The sequence below is a fragment of the Diorhabda sublineata genome, chromosome 8 (assembly GCF_026230105.1).
Source record: "Diorhabda sublineata isolate icDioSubl1.1 chromosome 8, icDioSubl1.1, whole genome shotgun sequence".
Taxonomy (NCBI): Eukaryota; Metazoa; Arthropoda; class Insecta; order Coleoptera; family Chrysomelidae; genus Diorhabda; species Diorhabda sublineata.
The window spans coordinates 12,580,723-12,603,041 of NC_079481.1; the positions used below are offsets into that span (position 1 = coordinate 12,580,723).

General features: G+C 32.9%; 2 protein-coding genes across 4 annotated transcripts in view; one reads left to right on the forward strand and one right to left on the reverse strand.

Annotated features, from left to right (window-relative positions):
- The first annotated feature begins 272 nt into the window (after positions 1-272).
- Positions 273-7,181, forward strand: LOC130447450 (uncharacterized). 2 transcript variants are annotated; one of them, XR_008910253.1, is made up of 4 exons: positions 273-580; positions 2,403-2,657; positions 4,093-4,425; positions 5,884-7,181. XR_008910253.1 is itself a non-coding variant. In XM_056784264.1 (3 exons), the coding sequence occupies exons 1-3, from the start codon at positions 523-525 to the stop codon at positions 4,311-4,313; spliced, it is 534 nt and encodes a 177-aa protein (XP_056640242.1). In that variant the 5' UTR covers positions 273-522; the 3' UTR covers positions 4,314-7,181. The 2 variants fall into 2 exon arrangements, 1 of the variants encoding a protein (XP_056640242.1); XM_056784264.1 differs by having other exon boundaries at positions 4,093-7,181.
- Positions 7,182-12,130: 4,949 nt separating this feature from the next.
- LOC130447451 (fatty acyl-CoA reductase wat-like) overlaps positions 12,131-22,319 on the reverse strand; it is a 10,688-nt gene continuing 499 nt past the window's right edge. The window contains exons 1-8 of one of the 2 annotated variants that reach the window (XM_056784265.1): positions 21,838-22,319; positions 21,155-21,277; positions 19,307-19,578; positions 18,254-18,363; positions 16,337-16,529; positions 14,664-14,915; positions 13,119-13,376; positions 12,131-12,363 (exon numbers count right to left, since the gene is read on the reverse strand). The exon at positions 21,838-22,319 is cut by the window's right edge and continues 499 nt beyond it. In XM_056784265.1, coding sequence (XP_056640243.1) covers positions 12,258-12,363; positions 13,119-13,376; positions 14,664-14,915; positions 16,337-16,529; positions 18,254-18,363; positions 19,307-19,578; positions 21,155-21,277; positions 21,838-22,026 — 1,503 coding nt within the window. In that variant the 5' untranslated portion in view covers positions 22,027-22,319 and the 3' untranslated portion in view covers positions 12,131-12,257. The remainder of the gene's footprint in view (positions 12,364-13,118; positions 13,377-14,663; positions 14,916-16,336; positions 16,530-18,253; positions 18,364-19,306; positions 19,579-21,154; positions 21,278-21,837) is intronic. The other variant, XM_056784266.1, reaches the window with a different exon arrangement.

Below are 22,319 nucleotides of genomic sequence, written 5' to 3' on the forward strand. Positions count from 1 at the left end.
CGCTGTTTGACGCTCTAGATCGTCGGTGAATGCAATGGATGTAGAATATCTTGTCAGTTCCAGCCTTAGAATCTCGTCGTAGAGGATGCTCTACAAAGTTAGGCTTAGTACCGAACCCTGAGAAGCTCCTGAGCATAATAGTGCTTCAATGTTTGCTAGAGCCATCTTAAAGTAACTAGATACTAAGTTGACCAAGTATTTATTTATCAAAGTTTTGGTTAGTCTGCTTCTAATAATTATTGAAATTAAAAGAATAATGGAGACATGCCTGATAACATTATTATAAATCTTCTTAGACAGCTCAATTCAAACTTTATATTCAATTTGAATGTATAAAGATAAGATGGAAACAACCTCAAATGTAATGTGGCAACATTGCCCACTAACCTTCTTTAGAACGAATGTCTGGTAAATGAGTGAAATCTGGAATCACGATATTGGAGTCGTTTGGAAAAGTTATTTGATAAATAGAAGACATTTCCGATTTTAACTGTATATGAAGTTGAGGAAAATCGTACAAGAATGTTTATTGGTGATATGTGTAAGAGTATTTATTCGGTGGGATTTTTCATACTTGTAGGTAAGTCATTTATCGTAGATTTAAATTTTTTTTCTTTTTTAAAATTATTTTGATCGTAATATTAATGAGAAGTTGACCGATTATAGTCGTGATTATGTAATGTTAGGTAAAAGTGGGTGAAATCGATTGTAGAATTGTAATTTAATTTGTTATAGTGTCTTTGGTATTTGATCGATAAAAGTAGATTATTTCATAGAAACCTATTAACATCAATTAGGTACGTGGATTTTGTTTCTCAACTGGGTTATTTTAAAAATTGATATAAATAAAAAAATACTATATAATATATAAATTTAAAAAAAATTGACTTGTTCCGACAAAACACTATTTTGTTTTTAATATTAAAGAGGAACTATTAAATTAACATTGGGAAATGCTGGATAATTGGAAAACTTTTTTTAATTTGATTTTAAGGGGTCTGTCACTTTCCTTTTAAAGAAATATCGCAATTTTTTTTAACAAATATTATTCATATTATATGTAGACTAAAATATTTGTTATAAACTTTTGCATCATCATCAGCAAATACTGCAAAATATACAGAGTTATGTTATACAAAATCATAAAACGTATCACTAAAATTACAGAGTGATGCATACAAAATATTACCTGAAGCCGTCGTATCTTTAAAAAATGACATCAAAATCTGCAAACACCATTAATAGTATTCAAAAAATAAAAAAATTATTTTATTTATGATAATATTTCTTGAAAGTAATAATTAAGATACAAATTCATTTTGCACAACCCTGTATGGGCGAAACCATTAAAAAATTTGTCTTTTAGCTCAACTTTCTGAGTAAAATAAAAATCATTCATCCATATACGAGGATTGCTACTTAACTTCTGAGATATGTCAAATCTGACATTGACATCATAAAGTTTGACATTTCTAATGGCGAACGTACACAAAAACGTATTGTCAAACGTGTGCCATTTGAGTTGTTTACAGATACTTGAAACAGTATCGGAATGCGATGATTTTCTATAACTTTCGACTTGGATGTTTCACTGGTTTTTCGAATTCAATCGTGGTCGCACTTCACTACAGGATGATACATTGAGATTGAGAAATACTTGGGCATTCGTTCTACTCGTATACATTCAATATTGCATGTATTTTGCTTATACAAGATATTTGTTTGCGTTTAATACTGTATAATTTGACAATCGCTTAAAAAAGCTCGTGTCGTTTGTTGCAAATAAATGCTGGAAAAAATCGCGATGCTTCAAACGACGTCTATAAAATCGTTACCTACATGAATCTATGCATATGAAGCCAAAACTAACCAACAATCGATTGTATGGGCCTTTCAAGATGAACCAAATCAAACAAAAATTGTTCGTACTCGAATCACTTCGAATCAAATGGTCGCCCGTCACGTAGAATGGTCAATTCTGAATAGTACACCAGCATTTGCTTACCAGAAGTGTTCGAGCTGTCACACATCAATTCAAACAATAACGTTTTTGAATAGTCAAGGAATTGATGGGTCATCCGCCGTACAGGTACACGTTTTTTTATACCCGAAGAATCGGTTGGAGCGTTAAAATCACGTGCTTTGGAGGGACCTCAATCGGAATGGAAAAAATGCTTCGACAATTGGTTCAAATGCATGCTAAAGTGTATTAATATTAATGAAGAATATTTTGAAAATGTCCAATTATAAATATTTGTTTTTATTTATCTATCTCAAAACTCAAGTAGCAATTTCGTTATAAAAATATTTGATGTCTAATATTGATCTTGATATGAAAATGAATTGTTTTCTGTAGAAGTTGTGGTACCTAAAAATGAGTAGGTTGATGGAATTTCTTTTAGTCAAAGCTCAAGAAGAATATCCGTATCCAATACAAAATAACCTCATATATAATAAATTCGAAGTAGGAATTGGTAGTAGCCTGCAATGTTACGACTGTAATTCCGAATATGATCCACGATGTGGCGATCCTTTTAATCCTTATACAATTGGAGTAATCAATTGCACCGACAGGAACACTCCAGAACATTTAATAGATCCTTTTGATCCCGATATCAAATTGAAGCCAACTTTATGTCGTAAAATTGTTCAGAGAGGTAAGTGATCGACGCTGTCCTTTCAGAATTTCAACTAAATCGTCTTTACTTGTCGATTATTATTTTATTATAAATATATTTACGAGGGATGTACTAAAACTAAGATTTTTATAACTTCTACTAATAGAAAACATTGTTTATTGTTGTTAATTTCATGCTAACTAGAAAGAAGAAGGAAAAAAGTTATGGAAGAAAAGTTGAAAGAATATCCATTCAATAACAGTTCAAAAACCTTCCAGAATGGCGCTGGTGTAGGTGAAGAGTATGATATGATTGCAATTAGAATGATTTTATTTCGTACTTTTTCATTAATAATATTTGGCGCTTTTTTTCAAATTTATTCAGATGCGAATGTGGCGCCATCCTCATTTAATGCATTTCGATGGACATTTGTCGTGTGCGCACGTTGTTTTCTTTCTCTCTACCCCCGTAATCAATTTATTTATTGTTGAAAAGTTTTTACACTGTATTTTCAATATAGTTTGTTTCTATTAAAGACGATGCTCCAAGAATCCGTGTGACCTCTGTTCGGAGACTTCATCGTCGTGTTTGACACCTAATGGTTCCTTTAGCTCAGTGATAATCGCTGGGAGCTACATAAGTTCAGGTTATGCGGGAGATGGGGCATAACAGTCTACCCAAATTTATTCAAAACCTCCTCTGTTCGATGAGCCACGAGAGTTCGAGCATTATCGTGAAAAATCACTACTCCCAGCGTCTCTGTTGAAGTTCTTTCAATTGATCCATGAGAAGCTTCAAGAATACGCTCAATAAGTCCACAAATAGTGATTGTATGAGTCACTTCGTTTTTTATCAAGAACTTTCGTGCGTTTTCGTTTTGTTAAAGTAGTTTCATTTCTTTTATCTTATTGATGACTTTTCATTCTATTTTCTAAATATTGTGTTGTCTGTCCTATATAAACATCTTTAATCTGAAGATTTCAGCACTTATCAATTTCTTATTTCTGAGACGTTTTGATATATTAATGCATCTAAATGTTCGTGATTTTAGGTCTCTTCTGTTTCAAAATTAGTTTTTTTATCAAGAACATTAAGATGTATATATATTGGGAGAGACATTTTCAGAAGCATATAGAGAATGCCACTAAAATTTTAATTAATTTGGACTCTCAGTTTCTGTTTGACAAACTTATTAGTGAATCGCTGTGAAGATTTTTCACTTTCGTTAGGGTTAAAATTGCACTTTGAATTGATCGATTACCCCTAGTATTCACCAGATCAGGGCATCAGAAATTTTTTCCTGTTTCACTTGCAGCAGAGAATTTTTCACCAGACTAGAAAGTTCTCGGATATATAAACGCCTGTTTCGAGAAGGAAAACGACGAATTTGCTAGTTTTTGGAATATTAGATTTTAGTTTAGGGAAATTATTTGGTAATTTATCATATAATTTACCTTATTTTATAATTTTTCAGTCGAAGGACGAACTAGAGTGATACGAGGTTGCGGTTATATCAAGGATTCTCACGATGATCGAGAATGTTTCAGAAGAACTGGGACGAAAAACGTAGACGTCACCCATTGTTCCTGTACCAAATCCCTTTGTAACGCAGCAAATTCCCTTTTACATCCTTCGATGATAATTTTTGTTTTACCGGTTTTAAATATTATATCGAAAGGAAATTTTCGGTTTTGATCGCAGAATACGTTATATCAATAGTTATTTGTTATGCCGTTAGAAATATATATTTATCTCGCCAGTTTAAAAAAAAAACATTTATGTCCAAAGATTAAAAGTGACCTCTTAAGTAAGTAAATATTAGTTTATATTTTAATTATTATTATTACGAAAAAGCAATTAAAAACGTACGCTGAGAGATAAAACTAATCATCTCGTAAATATTTAGGTTATGCTCAGTTGCAGTGTCAATTAGTACAATCTGTAATGGAAATTCAGCATCGATTTAATTTATTCAAATTGATTGATATATTTTCTGTAAAATAAGGTGTTTAACAAATTTCGATAAAGATAATTATTATGATAATTTTTTTAATCATCGCATTTAAGATTAAGTTTTCGAATTTTCGGCTTAAACTTCTCATTAAAAGAATCATTATCAATATGGCGGTGTACTGACGTCAGAATATAGTAAGCTTGAGAATAGAATGTCACTCAAAACTTACTAATACGAGGGTTGTACCTTATGTAAGGTTCCCATATTGTTTTCAAATAGAAAACATTTTTTATTGTTATTAATTTATACATCGTTAGAAAGCTTACACTGTTGTCCATTGTTCGAGGTATACTCTATTTTTTTCACAAATTTTGAAGACGGCCCTCTGGCATTTGCATTTCCAAGTCAAAGAAATCTCCCGTCAATTTGTTGAGAAAGCGTATGGCCTCGGCTTGAAACGTTTACTGCTTGAGTGTTTATGGAATTGGGCATTAAAATCTATTTAATGTTCTTCAAAAGCTCCTGGGTTTGATGAGCGACGTGGGGTCTAACATTGTGGTGAAGAGCGAAGGAAGCTCATTTCCAACGATTCTGGATTGCTTTTCTGAGTTTGGTCATTGATTCACAATATCTATCTGAGATTATTATTTTTATTTTTTTTGTGGCAGTAAAATAGAGTGACGCAACTGACGAGATTGTTGTTTTATTTCGAGGATGTAATAAAACACCCATGTTTCTTCTCCTATGACGATAGCGTCCAACAACTTCTCCTTGTTATCTACTTTTTCACAATGCTGAAGAAACTTACACAGTTAAGGCGTGCGTCACACATCTTTCAGTAGCCAAACGTTTTTTCAATTGTGCCTTGGGAAGCTTCAGCAATGCGTGGAGCAGTGACCCTTTGGGTAGCTCACTGCTGATCTAGAAAATCGCTTTCCAAACCGGCGAAATTTATTAGAGAATTTAGGGCAATCATGTTTTCGATACTAGATGTTATTACTGCGATTTTGCGATCTGTCAAGTGCTTTCGCTCCAGTTCATTCCAGCTACTTACAAAAAATTCTGTGAAGTGCTGCTGTAGTTTTTATTTCGTTTCTAAAGTAAGATTTTTACAATATTTTCTTGAATTCGGTATCTTGTTGTTTTTGATGGATATCGAATTTTGAAATATCATATTTTCATTTGGTTAGGTTTGTTTTCTGATTGTGGAGCTGAATAAATTAGTGTACAATAACTGAACTTACAAATTTGTAATTTTTAGGTTTTTGGACGTGTTGTCCAGTGAATGATTTCTCACGTTTTTGATTTCAGACAATAATTGGACGAGAAAGTACTGAATCAAAAATTATAATTGCAGATAAAGATGTTTGCTCAAACTATGTTGCATCAACCAGTGGGTCTAATTTGGAGGTCAATACTACGAACAAATAGTCTAAAAATGCTTTCATATCCCAGGTTCAAAAGGCTAGAAGTTCACATTCACCATTTCTAATGTAGCAATATTAACTTGAGGATAAAAGAGAAAAAAAAGTAACGCGAAGAGAAAAAACAAGAATATTTAGATAACACCGCTCACCAAGAAGTAAAAATTGAAGAAAATAGATCTGTTTTGAGTGAAATATGTGTGCAAAGTTCATAAAAAAATGCTAAATAGCTTTCAGGTCCTTCTAGGCCGCTTGGCTGCCGGCAAAATGTGAATCCACTTCCCAGAGCTTCTGATTGTTGTACAGCATTCTAAAGAGTTTTAAAGAAAAGACACTTTCTGTGTTAGGAGTGTGACCTGGATTCAGACTAGCTTCAAAAAGTTGATCTATTATTACTTCGAAGGCTTTGTCTGTGGCAAAAAAGCAAAATATAAAGAGAACCGATCTGTCATTTGTGTCATAAATGCTTCAGGGAAGACTTAGAAGATAACATAGAAGAAGGTAATGGAAAGTTATGGAAGATATTGGTCGTATTCAGCGGATGAAAGATTGTACAACTGTTTTAGAACTCTTAGAAGAAAAATTTGAGCTTCATGAAGCATTGAAACATTCTTTGAAAAGAACTAGACAAAGTACCACTAGGTAATATAACACTCGATAAGTTCAATAAAATAATTTCTTTTGAATAAACTAAACAAAAAGCAACCAATATAGCTTCTAGGTGAAAAGTACACCTGACAATTGACTGAAATCTAAAAACGGCCTACCAGCGAACGATTAACACTATCCCGATCATATAGAACAAATATGGTTATCAATAACTTTTCCCTTGATGCTTTATTTAGTTGTTTGCCAATTCTTATATCAAACTACCCTAAACTAAAAAAAAGATGATATAATAAGATGTCCAATAATTTTTATATTGTACTTCAAATTTACGTTTTTTTAATGATCTATGTATAAGAATCAAAAAAATGTTCGTTCTTTTCTGTTTCTTGTGATATAGATGCCATGTTTATGAGATTCTAAAAAATTTTCTACAAATTATTAAATGAACATTCATAGTCTTGTCCAATAATTGTATTATGTGTTTTTAGCACTGCTGCTAACGTTTTTCAATGCTTTTTCTATGTAAACGCTATAGGTATGAAATTTGTTCAAATAAATGTGTTCTCGAAAAATCAACTGCATAATTTTATAATTAAATATATAAATATAAAAAAGAGCTTATTTAATATTAAGTAACATGAATGATAGACTCAAATTAAAAACAAGAAAATCTAATTTAAAAATTCAATACAAATTTCTATTATATCAAGTATGAATGCTAGGATCTGTTCTATTTCGTATGCTCTCAGATGTAGTGCTCTGGAGTTTTGAATGTGGATGGAGGTTTCATCCTCTAAGCAACAGAAACAGCGTCGTTAGGTTGAGTTAACAATGTCCCGACAAGACTCCTATCAGCATTCGTAGGCTATTACCTAGGTTGATACGTGCAGATCTTCTCTGGTTATAGCTTTCCAGAAGTGTCTTCGCGAGTCTCAATCCCTAGTAACTGGTTCTACTACTATTCACCTTATTTTTCCATGTTTTCTCTGTTATTTTGTCGTCTGTTCGTTTGCCAATCCAGCGCAGGGTATCTTTATTTTCTTTGCCTAACTCGTTTAACTTGTGCTGGCATTCCAAACTAGTTTGGATTTTACTATAATAGAGCTTAAAGCTCGAATAGCTGTTGGGCTGTCTAGATAGAACTGGACACATCAATTCTGTTTGAACAATGCATGCGGTATTGACCAAACTTTCAGAGTGTTTGGTTCTAGATCAGTTCAGTATTATTTTGGAGCCCTTCGTTAATCATTTGATGCCAGTTCTGTTCATTCCTTTTATGCTGTTTTCGTATATTCCGTCTTGAATCATGTTCTAGATCTGGTCATGCTTTGAAGATGGTTTTTTCCGTCACGCTTTCCAGTATTATGTGTTGAGGTTGGATATTGAGAATCACTTATAGTGAAGCTGCTGGATACAATGTCTTAGCCTCGGTTAAACATTTGCAAGTCAATATTTGTAAAAGATTTTTTTTCGTGGTGTTCAGACTAGTTCTGGTACCTCAAACAACGGCCCATACGTGACGATTGGTCTCACGAGTGCACTGTACATCCACAGTAAAATCTGGTTATAGATATTTTTTTTTATGTTTGTTTCAGAGGAATTTACTATGCTTATGAATTGATTTGAAACTATCATTCTTATATCACTGTTGAAAACGTAGGTTAATATTAATGTTAAACTTTTAAATCTAACTATTTGTAATTACTTGAGTTTTCAGGACCGATCTCTGCGAATATCTAGCTCCAAAAGTTAAAGCTATTAGCGATAAAAGACCAGAAGTTTCTACTAGTTTGAAAATAAATGACAAATGCTATTGGTAGGTCGACGAATTTTTATACCAAACTCATACCAAAAAGGTCATTGTTGTTGTTTTTCAAAAGCATAAATTACCTTTGAAATGATGTGTAACTCAAGTTGATGTGAGGATGCACTTTTAGAAAGACTTTGTACCTCTATGTACTGTTTCCAAAATAGGTTGAAAGCTATTTTTTGAAGCTGTTGAGCACTACTCCCTTGAGATACCTATGCATTTTGATCCAATGGGCAGGACATTAGCAAAGTAGATGCTCTGCTATCTCTATGGCTCAGAATCTGTAGTTGACGTTGTCTGGCATACCTTTAGCCTTAAGGTGGTTTTTAAGTAGTCACCTCTCAAAAGATCAACAACCAGTTTAACTGGGCATCACGAGAAGCTCCTCAGACTTCGTAGATAATGAGGTTATGAATTTTTTGTATTATCTTAGGCCTGACGTGTTTCTCTACTAATATTCTAAAATGAGGCTCAAATATAAACAGTGCCAAAAACCAATTTATGAGAAATTTAGTCCCCAGTCGTAACCAAATATCTGGAACATGAGATATGAATGAGAAAAGATAATCACACCTGTAGACTTAACAGAAGGTTAGGTCTGACTTAGGGTGTATTTGGTAAGCTGAGACATGTCTCCAAGTCAGACAGGTATACCAATATATCTCAAACGAAAGTTGTTTGACTAATGCTTGATCTCAATATTGACTTGAAGCCATGAAGAGGTCCATGCTAGGAGTTTTCGAATGCAATTGAAAGAGTCACTGAACTGGGCTCGCCATGTCGCAGGATTGTCTGCTAATAGATGGACGAAGAGAATACTAAAATAGTGTCCCAGGGATGAAGCATACAGAAACAAAGGACGACCGCCGACGCGATAAACGAACGATTTGTAAAGGATATCTTCCAACTGGATCCACGACGCCTAAGACTTGGCAGAATGGCTTAGGTTTAGAGAAGCTTATGTCCAGCAATAGTTATTGATATGACATCTCATGAAGCCACAGGTTTGGTCCAAAATATCGAGTCATTGCCTCAGGACATAGTGGAAAAAACAAGAGTAGATCGAATCAGTAACAGTGTGGGGTGCAAGACATCGTAAGATGGGGGAGTCAAAGAAAAAGATACTGGTACGCCCCCCACGTGAGAAAAATGGAAGAGAGTAGACTGCCACGCATCGTACTTGAAGGAAAACCAATACGGAAAAGAAAACTCGGACGACCACCTATGAGATGGATGGACAGCTGACAGTCCATCTCCCAGGAACTGATACAGAAAAACCTGAAAAACTAACAGATCCTGAGATCTTAAAAACGAATAAGAAGAAGCCTCTTATACAGTAGAGCGTTGGGTTTTTGGTACGAACATTCCTGCTAGTTTCATTTTTGTATATGTAACCTAGAATCAGGCTGGCTGACTGGAAAACCCCTTTTTTGCCAAGTGATTTGTAGGGTTTGAAACTCTCAGCCTCCCACTTGATTCTGTTTATTGAAAATATTTTTTTAGTTTATTTCCAGTATCTTTTTTGCTTTTTGATCCTAGTAATTGAGTCTTTAGAACCATCTTTCTTGCTAATCGCTGCAATATTTTCCGTTGAGCTTTTGATTTAGTCAAATTCCTTTTGGATAGGTTTTGGAAACGTTGAGTGGGTCCTAACTCATATATTCCCTTGCAGAATTGTTTTCAAGTTCTTCTCTGAGCTCCTTGGTATAGTTTACTAGGGCTGATCTATAATTGGACCAGTAACATTGTTAAATTGTGTGTCACCAAAAATTCTCAAGCGGTTCAATTCCCTGTTCTACCAAGGTACGTCTCTATGAATTGCCTCAGATGTTCAGGTATAAATTTTGTATGAAATTTCGTTTCCTTCCTAATAAAATCTGACGAGAAATGAAGAGTCACTTGATTGTGAATGTTTGTGTAAACCTCTCACTATCTTTTTCGTATACGCTTATTGCCACTATCTGTAATATCTCTATGGCTTTATAAAATTTCAAATGACGTTCCATTTCTTAGTTTTTTTATGGGGCTCAAGGGTAACACCTATATTATTACATATAGAAAAATATTTTATTTATAAATAAATATTTATTTGATAAATAAAAACTGTATTGTAACAGCACACGCTAAAATTACCGGCAACGATAACCTCGTGATCATCAAGCAGACAACTGTTCAATGAGAATCGTTTTCTTAGGTAGTTAAAAATAATTATGAAGTTTGAACGTACTATAAATACGATGTTTTATGGGGTTCACACTAAACTAGAAACAGTCAAGTTTAAATATTCAAATAATGAGATAAAACTAACCCTTAGATTTAATACAGCTCAGTTAAGAGCTTTTTTTACATATCATTATCTTTTGGAGGGACGTTGATCGGTTCTTGTTTTGTAGAATGTGTCGAAATTCAGATAAAATCAATGAAAGAAATCAGTCGGTTTATTTGTGGAAATAAATTTTGTAGAAAATCAAATTATGTCGTTTGAATTATTTACCTACGAAATATTACATTAATGGAATCAATTGTGCAATATCGACTTAATAATAAATGAATAATAATCAAATTCTCTTTGCCTAAATATACAGGATGTCCCGGAATTATTCTGACTATTTTTATATAGACAAATAAATACAAATATTTATAAAAACTGCACAATGTCTACCATGTAATTTTCAGGGCTACATGCCCATGTATGTTAGAAGGGCTTGAGACATTTTATTAATAAAAGATCAAAGGGCTGTGGATAAGCAATCCTCGCACTATAGTGACAGATTAATTTGGTTATAACTCCGTCAATTTTTATGCTACAAAAAAAATAAAAAAAGAAAACTAATCGTCATAAAAAATGCTTTAATTTGATTGTTTATTTATTTTTGTATCTCTTATAGTTATGATGAAAAAATGAGCAAAAAAAAATTATTGAAAAATCAAAAAAAAACTATTATTTAATGCCGATTTTTCAAAATTATGCATTTCTAATCAGCCAAACTTTCAGATGTCGTAAATAACATCCAAATAAAGTGTTTGGTACAAGGAATAAGTTTAATTTTGATTTTAAATGAAATGACAATGTTTTAGTGCAATTTTTTTGGCTTTAATTATTTTACATCGTATATCACTGTAATTTATATAAGTCGACACGACTTATCATTGGTCATTTGAAAGGTCTTTTTAAGCTCTTCAAAAAGTATTCTACGATTTTTTAGGTAGAACATTAAGATCTTAAAATTTCTTTGTTTTTTTATAAGCTTAATTTTTGTTCTTCACACCTTTTTCGATAAAATGCGTCATTAGAGTTATACGCAAAAAACTATTGAAAAATGCTGTTTCATATTTTTCAATTGCTAATAACTCAAAAACTATTGATCTGACGAAAAAACTTTATATGACATTTTTTATTTTAAATTTGCTGCTCTTTCGATTTCTGAGGTTATTTTGTGTGAAAAATGTAGATCTCGCTTTTTGGATACAAACCTATCATCTGTCAAAATTTCAAATAAATCGGTGCTGCATTAAAGCCTTCGGAGAGAAAATGCTTGAATACCTGGCCTAAATTCTAACGATAGGAAATAAAACTCGTTACATATTCTTGTCTTGGCTACCACCCTGATTTATAAAGACCCCCTCCTACATACAAGGGAGGGTGATTTCGTACAACCAACAGGTTCTAAGTATAAAATACGAATCAATAAATAAAAAATATTTTATGGACGGATTTTATATTAATTGATAACATAACCTATCAATATTAAAGGTATTATTTTGAAGATTCCAGTTTTATATTTAAATTTTGATTTGTTATGTAACTAACAACGTATTTTGGTACATTTTACTACCAAGTTTCATACACGATTCTTCTTTAAAACAAATCTCGTCAAACTCCGGTACATAAGTATACTAACTAGACCATAGAAGGAGTATTTTATGGTTTTATGGACGACTGTTAACCTGAAAATGAATATAAAATTTTCTCAAGTTATTATAGTCCCTTCATATAGCGGGGAAAAAAAATACCTGACTAAAAGTACGAATAATCAGATATAAATCTGTATGGGGGCTTAGAGATGGCAAAGACATTTCGTGTGAAATCATATTTTTCTATGGTGTGAAATAAAAAAAAATCTAGTATATTGATGGAGCAGCATAAAATTTGAGAATTCAGTAATCTTTAAACAATATTATGAGGAGGGTCGACCCAATATCTACATTGACGAAGCGTACACTACCAGTGAGAAGTTTTTGCCCACGCCATAATCCATTCATGGAATTTCAAAATAAAACACTTCAACAAATTTCTCTATCATATTTTCAAGCAAAGGTTGAAACGTGTCTTACTCTAAACGAGTATTTATATTATTTATATTTTAATGAGTGTAACAAGTTGAAACTTGCAAGTACCAGCTGATCTGTTTATTATTCTTTAACCGTGTAACTCGCACTGGTGCACAAGAAAACTCTAAAGCAATTTCGAAGGGCATAAAATTCCTCAGAATGTCCTTCAAACTGATTTGTGTTATTAAGAAAAGTAAGTATTAAAAATGTATATTAAATGGTAAAACTTCATATTTAAATTATAAGTACTCAAAATTGATGTTAAGAGCTCAAACTATGTGAGAATTATTTTTTTCTATATGTAGATTAATATTTTTTCGGGAATTATTTCTCCCTACCGGAGTGTATAGACCAAAGGAAAAATTTCTCACCTTTCGTATCTCTGTTTATGTAATTTTGATTTCGTCATGTCTTCCTTCAAAATATATTTTTTTAATCCTATGAGGACATTTTTAAGATATACATTCACTTCGATGGAATTTACGTCGAAATTGAAGGTCTCTTTATCATCCGAATTCATTTTTTGCCATAGAAGTTTCATGTTTTCGTTGTGAATATCCCATTCGTGTAGGAGAAAATAACTTAAAATATCTGAAGTTTTTTCAATTTTGGCGTATATACTTTTCATTCTGTTGCTCAAAGAAAAAACAGAATGTATTAAAATATTTATGTCTTTTTTCTGAATTACATGCTTAGTATTAATGATGGAACGATTTTTATTAGTTAAATTAGACCAAAAATTTGATTTTCAATATTAATTTGTTGACAAATTGGCTTTTATAAGTTGAATTTACTCAAACATTGATTCTAATATTAAATTGTTGGAAAAATTTTTCTAATAATTTCTAATATGAAATTGTTGGAAAATTGTATTTTATGAGTTGAATTCAAACATATATTCGATTTCTGGCATGTTAAGAAATTGGTTTTTATATATTGAATTTAGATTAAATTGGATTTCTTGTATCACAAAATTGACTTTTAGTAGTAGTCAAAGTAGTCAGTCAAAAATTGGATACCTAATATGAAATTATTGAAAAATTGGATTTTATAAGTTGAATTCAAACAAAAGTTGAATTTCTAATACGAAATTGTTAAAAAATGGTTTTTATAAGTTAAATTCAATCAAAAATAGGATTTCTAATATGAAAGTGTTAAAGCATTGGGTTTTTGAGTTGTATTCAAACATAAATTCGATTAATAATATGAAATTATTGAAACATTTGTTTTTATAAGTTAGAATTAGTGAAAATTGTTGAAATTAGTTAAAATTAGATGGAAATATTGGATTTCTAATATGAAATTGTCCAAAATTCTATTAATTAAATTTTGACAGAAACTGTATTATTAATATAGAATTGTTCGAACATTTCTTTAAGAATTATATTAAGTGAAGTGAAGCTTTTATTTTATATTAATTTGTTTGAAAATTAGCTTTTAGGGAATTAACTTAGTGAAAAATTGGATTCTTAACATTAACTTTACGAAAAATTGGATTCCATCAGTAACTTTAATCAAAAGTTAATCTTTTGTAAAATAATAAAGTTGTACAATACATTAGTCATGCCCTATATATACAACAATGATTTTTTTATTTCATTATAACGCTAACAAAATTTATAATGCACTTAACACCTTTCCCACGTGGCCGACAGAAATAGTGCGACAAAAGCCACATGTTCGTAAACTGAATTGTTGTTTTTTGTCTTAATAATTGTTTGTTTTAACTATTAACAAATGTTGTTACATTTCAATGTGACTGTCATTGTGAGGTATTTCTATGTACAATATGAATTTCTGTAAATATTCTCATCATACAAATATGTTAAATGCTTTAACGTGTATATTAACATTAAGAGGTTAATTAAAAGGTTCTGTCACCCAAGTAGGAAATGCCTTCATATTAATTAACCTACCTTGTCTTCCTGGATGAAATCTTTAATACCATATCGATAAGATAGGCAGGTATGGAGTGTACTAGGAATTTCAATAAAAAGTAGTTATATTTACTTTTAACTAAAAATAGCATTTGGTACCACATCGTCTTTTTGAATGGCAAATAATCTATATTTTTGCAGTCCACGAACTCTTTACTGGTTATGTATAGCTTAGTATCTTTAGCAGAAAAATTCAATACTGAAGGTGTATAGTTTTCTTTAGAGGTTTTCCTGAAAATTGTCAATAATCACTCTTGAAGCTTCATAAGTATTTGAACGAATAAAGAATATGGTGCGCAAACATTTTTCTGTGACAATGAGGTGCAAACGCTCATTCACGAACTGAGAAATGTAACTCAGAACCACTTTCGACATCTGGATACTACAATACCAATTAAAAACCTAACCTCATTTATATTGTTAGAGTAAAACGTACCTTCGGTTTTTAAACGTTCATTAACTTTTATTGTAAATAAATAAAGGGACAACTAACAAGAAGAAGAAACACTTAGAGCTAAATTAAACATTTACTCCTGATATAGTATTAATTCGAATTAGCTCCTCTTGTTATAAGATTCTTTCTTTCAATGGACCTTTTTATACTAGACTTTTATAGGCTTGTTTATTATTTAATCACATTTTCTTGGATGTTATCTAATTTATTGTTTCCATTCTCGGTTCGTCATCTTCTTTTTGAATCCCAATAGCACAATATGCTTTCGATGATTACTTCCTGAGCAAGATTTCTCCGAAGTTGCGACCACATTGCACACCAGAAGAAGATTTGTTCAGCCGAATCTTCCTTCTCCTAGTATGACGTACATTGGTCATCTCTAAAGTTTCTTTTCTGTCCCATCCATTTCGCTCCTGATTAGTCTATAGGTTTATTCTTTCCTAATTCCGCTGCTCCAACTATTCTGCTACCTTCAGAAAATTCGTTATCTTTCTATCCTCTCTTTATTGCAATTCTTGCTTCCTTTCCGTTTCTGCAGTGTTGAATCCTTTTTACTACCAGAAGATCTATTAAGATCATGCTGGAGATTATGGTTAGTTACGATGAAAATACTCAAGGTGCCCAATCGGTGTACAGATTCAATATTTGCACTATACTTGATTCGCTTCAGAGCAGTACGCTTTATAAGCTTCCTCTTAATAGGAATTATTTGATATAAGTCGTACAAACCTTGAAACTACTGATGCGGTCGTTCCTTTTCATTTCTACAGTGCTGAATCCTTTTTACTACCAGAAGATCTATTGGAATCATGCTGGAGATTATGGTTACGATGCAAATACTCAGGGTGCCCAATCGGTGTACAGACTCAATCTTTGGACTATACGTGATTCGCTCCAGAGCTGTACGCTTTATAAGCTTCCTCTTAATAGGATTTATTTGTTATAAGTCGTACAAACCTTGACACTACTGATGCGGTCTTCTCTGACATCTTCTTGACTTGGTATTTACGGTATTTAACGTCACTTCTCAATACTTTACTGTAGGTGCTGTCATATTTTTGATGTTGAGGTCATTGCCTATGTATTTTGGACAACAACCTTTCAATTTGTGAAATTAATAGAAATCGAGAAATGAGAAAATGAGTTACATTTTGATTAAGGATTCTAATACAATAATTATCAAAAATTTTGATCTCACCACTTATTGAACAAGTCCCATGCAAAACACAGTATCGCATTGATACACATATCACCTGGAACAGTATGGTTTCTCAAGTTACCATTAGCTTTGATTACCCTCAAAATACCACAGTGGGAAGCAAGTAATATACCAAGCGGACCATACAAGTTATCCGACCATCCTGGTAAAGGTTCGGCGACGGTAGAGGTCACTGTAAAAATTAATTACTATATTTATAGATCAGTGGTTTTAATATCGTAAGTTATTGTGACTTGTTCACTACCCTTTACTGTACGTAGGGTAGTAAAAGTTAACTCAACCCTCTGATTTATATCAATCAGGAAGACGTACAATATAAGCGAATGTCATACAATGAAGAAAATTTGATCTATCGATCTACCATCAAACAACATTTGCGGCAGATTAGGAAAATGTTAGAGATGTTTGACTTCTCTATAATCTGTTAACAGATCCCTTATATGCAACGTATGTCTTCAACATTACCATACATTTGATCGCTTGATCACTGAAGTACTGCAGGGTTTATGTTCCAAAAAAGATGCTTTTATGAGTGTTGGTGGAGTAAACGCATTTTGAAGTTTTGAAATCTGGACAAACTATTAATACAGATCTTCATTTGGGACAATAGAATTTGCAAAATCTAAATCAGTTTGTTTTTCTAGAATACCAATCATCATCTTACAAAAAAAATTGTTAAAAATATTTATTGGAAAGCGTATGAACTCAGGTAGCTATTTTTTGAACAAAAAAGTCTTTAGCAAAAATATGTAGCATTGTTTTTCTGATTTTAGATGTTTCCAAGCTCAAATTCGTCATAATAATAATTTATTTGAAATTAACCCTTCAATTTCGTGGCTAGTGCAGGATTTCTGGTCGTAACTTTTCTCTTAAGTTCATCCCATAAACGGTCAATAGAATTTAAGCCCGGTCTACGCGCTCACCAAGCGACAATTTAGACATCTTGTATATACTGCAGTATATGGACGGACATTGTCCTCAATTAGGAGGAAGTTTTCACCAACGAAACTGGTGTAGAAAACGACGTGATCAACTAAAATTTCTTCTAACCAACTAGGTGTTTGCTTCAATTGAAATGCCTGCCCTAACCATCCAGGAACCTCCTCGTTTTTTATGCAAATATTTCTCCAGATCTTCTATAGAATCGTCCTCTTCTATCGCTACTATGTAGGCGTTCGTCTGAGTAGAGCACGGAGCCCCATTACTCGTCAGTTTAATAAACGTGGTCTCTGGCAAATCGTAGACATGCTGCTCGGTAGGCTGGGTTTAATTTGGTGACAGCAGCTGGCCTCTTTGGCTTAAATTTAGCTGCCTTAAGTTTATTCTGACTGTCCAACCACTTACGGCCACTCCTCGCATTTTTCTGAGCTCTTGTTGTACTTGAACACCAATGAGAACCCGATTTCACAGCGATGTGCTAACAATTAATTTTTCTTGGAATCGCGTCTACGATAAAAATTATAAGTCTCTTGGTAACTACGGGAAAGTTTGGAAACAACAAACTTACTTATGCTCAGCATACTGGCCACTTCTTGCTAAGTTTGGCCTTGGATGACCACTTGAGGGACTTTATTACTTGTTGTGTCCATTATCAGATAGAATTCTTGATCATTGTTAACGCAGATGTGTATAGGTTAAGGTTTGATGGCTAACACATAGTGGATGCTCAGCTAGACAATCTTTTATAAGGGTCAGTTACCCCTAATTAGCACTGTTGTGTACAAGCATAAAGAATGTTGTTTCGTGCTCAGTTTTTTTGCCAATGCCATTTATAGCTTTCTAAGGTTATTGTCTTTATGTAGCTAGTAAAGAATTAGAATTTTTCATCATATCTTTACACTCTAATCAATAATACCAAATATAAGGGTAGAATGTTCCAATATTTTTAAAACTTACCAATGGCCGGTCTAAATACCCCTGCAGGTATCTTTCTACCATGAAGAAATACAATATTCTCAGCAACTGATTTGGTAAATACATAAGAATTCTGCCATTTTCCAATTAATCTAAAGAATAAAATGAAATCAAATTGTGTCAATATATTACGTGGATTGAAATATAGATGCCGCTACTAGCATTAAATCTATATGAACTACAGTTAGTACCAACGTTTAAAACAAACGTGTTAAAATTTCGTACCAGCTATCAGCTCTAACACTTTAAGAGGGAAGCACCGTTTGTTGGTTTGAATAAGAAAGAATTTCCTGTGTTAATGAAGCATCGGTTTTTGACGAAAAATAGTATTGAAGTCAAAGCTTGATTTGAGAACCATTATTCGGACTTAGCAGCTTAGAAAAACTAACCGTTGAGAAGTAGTTTGCTTAGTTTAGAATGAGCACCGAAAACGATGCACGCAATGGACGCTCCAAAGAAGTTTTCAAAGGCGTACTTTCGGATAATCACGAAGCTGATAGTGAAAACCATTGTGCAACGTTCCAAAAAACGCTCAAATATCTTGGAATATTCTGGATTCATTCGAAACCTTTGTAATAGTATAGGTATCTATTGGTATATGTGTACAAAGCAAGATCCTTCAGGGACATTATTAAATACTATGAAACATGCCAGATCATTGTAGAATATTCCCGAGAACTTTTCTCGGTCGGAAATAATTAATATATGTATGTATGTAAGTTAAGTTGAACTTTGGAATGAAATTTGAAATATCATTTTAACTAACTGGCGAAGAAGATGAGGAGGACTAGCAGGAATAATCGGAGAATAGACCAAGTTCCACCTCGTCAAGACTATCTTCATCCCTATCATGCCGTTTGTACTTATACTGTCATATGCCATCGAAAGAAACTACAAGTTTATCAAAATATCAACTAGTGCTAAGCAGTGAACGCCTCTTGGTACATCAGGACCCAGTAGGAAAGTGCACGGTATTCAATAATAGTATAAACTTAATTTTCAAATTGGAGAAGGTATTATTAGTTATATATTCACCCCAAACTTATATTAGACAGCATATCCGGATCGATTTCCTCGCACATTCTAATTAGTAATTCAGGATTAATGGGCGGTTCATAAAACTTTTCTTCTATCACGTGTTCATAACAATTAGAATAAGCTGTTGATACTAATATAAACGAATGAATATGTTTACTTTGATTCACTATATTCACGATCTCCATGGTGCCTCTAACATTCGTGATAACGGATTCTTGAAGCTTCAAATCCATATTTAACGAAGCTCCGCAATGGAAAACTATATTCACCTAGAAGAAGAACGTTTTACTATGAATCAATTGAGTAAGAACAACTCCGAACTATGTTTAGTAACTGAGTCATTCCCGGGCAGATTAAAGGCGACGCGCGAGGCTGGATGCATCATTAAATGGTAGGTTTCGTAAATCTGTTGGAATTGGAGAGTATAACGCGTGTAAAAGAAACCATTTACATCCGATCACGGATGTAGAAGGAAAAGTGAGTCATATTACATAGGGATAGAGGTAAGTGAGATAAACACTAAAAAATTCGAAACATGGCGTTTATTTCTCAATTAAAAGTCAATATACGATCGAAGAGCTTATTGAATTTGGTAGATCTTTAACGCTCAGTTTTTAAAAGCAACGTTCAGCAAGTTCTTTGAGACCATGCTGAAACCATTCTTTGGGCTTCGATATAATAACTTGTCTCATAATCAGCAAGTATTGGGACTAGTTTTGTTTGCTACTGCTTCCCTTGTAACCTTAATATACCATGCAGGTATAAGATCTGATAGCGATCTGATAACGATCTTTCAACGTCAAATCTTCACTTAAAACCGACTCTGTGCCATTAGCTCATTAATAGGTTCTTCCTCTTCTATTTCACTACTTTATGAAACACTAAAGAAAAATCTTTCGTAGATAACCTAACCTAACTTAGACTAACCTAACGTACGCCTACCGACGTTAATCGAATTATCGAAAATTGGTAACATTAGGTAAGGCTAAATTAGGTTATGTTATGTTATGTTATGTTAGGTTAGGTTAGGTAAGGTTAGGTTAGGTAAGGTTAGGTTAGGTAAGGTTAGGTTAGGTAAGGTTAGGTTAGGTAAGGTTAGGTTAGGTAAGGTTAGGTTAGGTAAGGTTAGGTTAGGTAAGGTTAGGTTAGGTAAGGTTAGGTTAGGTAAGGTTAGGTTAGGTAAGGTTAGGTTAGGTAAGGTTAGGTTAGGTAAGGTTAGGTTAGGTAAGGTTAGGTTAGGTAAGGTTAGGTTAGGTAAGGTTAGGTTAGGTAAGGTTAGGTTAGGTAAGGTTAGGTTAGGTAAGGTTAGGTTAGGTAAGGTTAGGTTAGGTAAGGTTAGGTTAGGTAAGGTTAGGTTAGGTAAGGTTAGGTTAGGTAAGGTTAGGTTAGGTAAGGTTAGGTTAGGTAAGGTTAGGTTAGGTAAGGTTAGGTTAGGTAAGGTTAGGTTAGGTAAGGTTAGGTTAGGTAAGGTTAGGTTAGGTAAGGTTAGGTTAGGTAAGGTTAGGTTAGGTAAGGTTAGGTTAGGTAAGGTTAGGTTAGGTAAGGTTAGGTTAGGTAAGGTTAGGTTAGGTAAGGTTAGGTTAGGTAAGGTTAGGTTAGGTAAGGTTAGGTTAGGTAAGGTTAGGTTAGGTAAGGTTAGGTTAGGTAAGGTTAGGTTAGGTAAGGTTAGGTTAGGTAAGGTTAGGTTAGGTAAGGTTAGGTTAGGTAAGGTTAGGTTAGGATAGGGGAGGTTAGGATAGGGGAGGTTAGGTTAGGTTAGGTTAGGTAGTAGCAATTATATTCTTTACAAGAATATATATCGTGCCGAATTTACCCAACCGTTTTGTGCTTCACACTGAAACTTACCTTATTTAAAATAATTTCTTTGTTTTCAACACTAAGTCCTAGATCTTTTTTTGTTAAATTACCATCAATAACATGAATTTTTTTCAATTTTTCTGGATCTTTCTCTCTCACTTTAGCCATTACCTACAATTTCAATGATAAATATTATTTCTTGAGGTAAATATACAGTTTGTCTGAACAAATTCCATCCTCATAAAGGAAAAATCTTTATTCATTTTTTAATCCTTCCAAATAATGGTTGCCGTCTTTTTAATCAAAATGGGTGTTTGCTTATTTGAATTTGGCGCTCTTAAACGACTAGAAAAAATTATGGTATGGTATAAATTTAGCTTATATAGGCGACATAGGCGAATTATAACGCGTCGTTTCATAAACCATTAGGTTTTAATTTCTAACAATTTTCTTATCTATCCGTAATCAACTTACAAGCTAAATTTATTATCATGTGACTATTGGTTATTTCCAAAAATAGAAAGAAAAAAATGCTGAGAATAAAACATTATTTCTTATATTGAGTCTTGGATTTTTCATAGGTATACTTCTTATTTTGAGAAAATGATGTCAAAATTCAGCAAAGAAAACGGTGAAGCTCCGCTGGATAATTTATCTTTTACGGAATTTAAAAATATACAATGTATAACAACAATAAAAATTAAGAGTTTCATTAAATATTATGTACTTACAGGTTCGTCAATAAGATTTTGTATTCTTTCTTCGGGTGTTAAGCCTTTTTTGGATTTTACAATTAAATAAACACCTTCTACATCACACGTTCTCAACAGCTTCTCTATGATCAGTTTACCTAGAAATCCGGTCCCACCGGTCAATAAAATATTCTTATTTTTGTAAAAGGATCTGATGTCGTTGAACATATTTATGGTTCGGAAATTGAAAGAGCCTAGAGCAAAGCCGCGGTGAATGATACGGTTATAGATTTGATTAAATATTTAGATGGAGAAAAGGATAGCTATGACGTGGAAAATTAAACTTAGTAATACATCGATATTTTCTACAGTGGGTATGGGAAGTATTTGGAAACATTAAATAACTTGATTGAATTAATACTTGATACTAACAATGCGGTGCATATATACGGAATAAATTTCAAATTCTACATCAATTTTTCGTTAAAAGTGAGTCTCATATATATATATTTTTTTTATTT

Excerpts from the sequence above, each read along its gene's own strand:
- LOC130447450 (XM_056784264.1), top strand. The coding sequence starts at position 523 with ATGTTTATTGGTGATATGTGTAAGAGTATTTATTCGGTGGGATTTTTC. Across the intron at positions 581-2,402 it reads GGGATTTTTCATACTTGTAG|TCAAAGCTCAAGAAGAATAT; the intron begins GTAAGTCATTTA and ends AATTTCTTTTAG. Across the intron at positions 2,658-4,092 it reads TCGTAAAATTGTTCAGAGAG|TCGAAGGACGAACTAGAGTG; the intron begins GTAAGTGATCGA and ends ATAATTTTTCAG.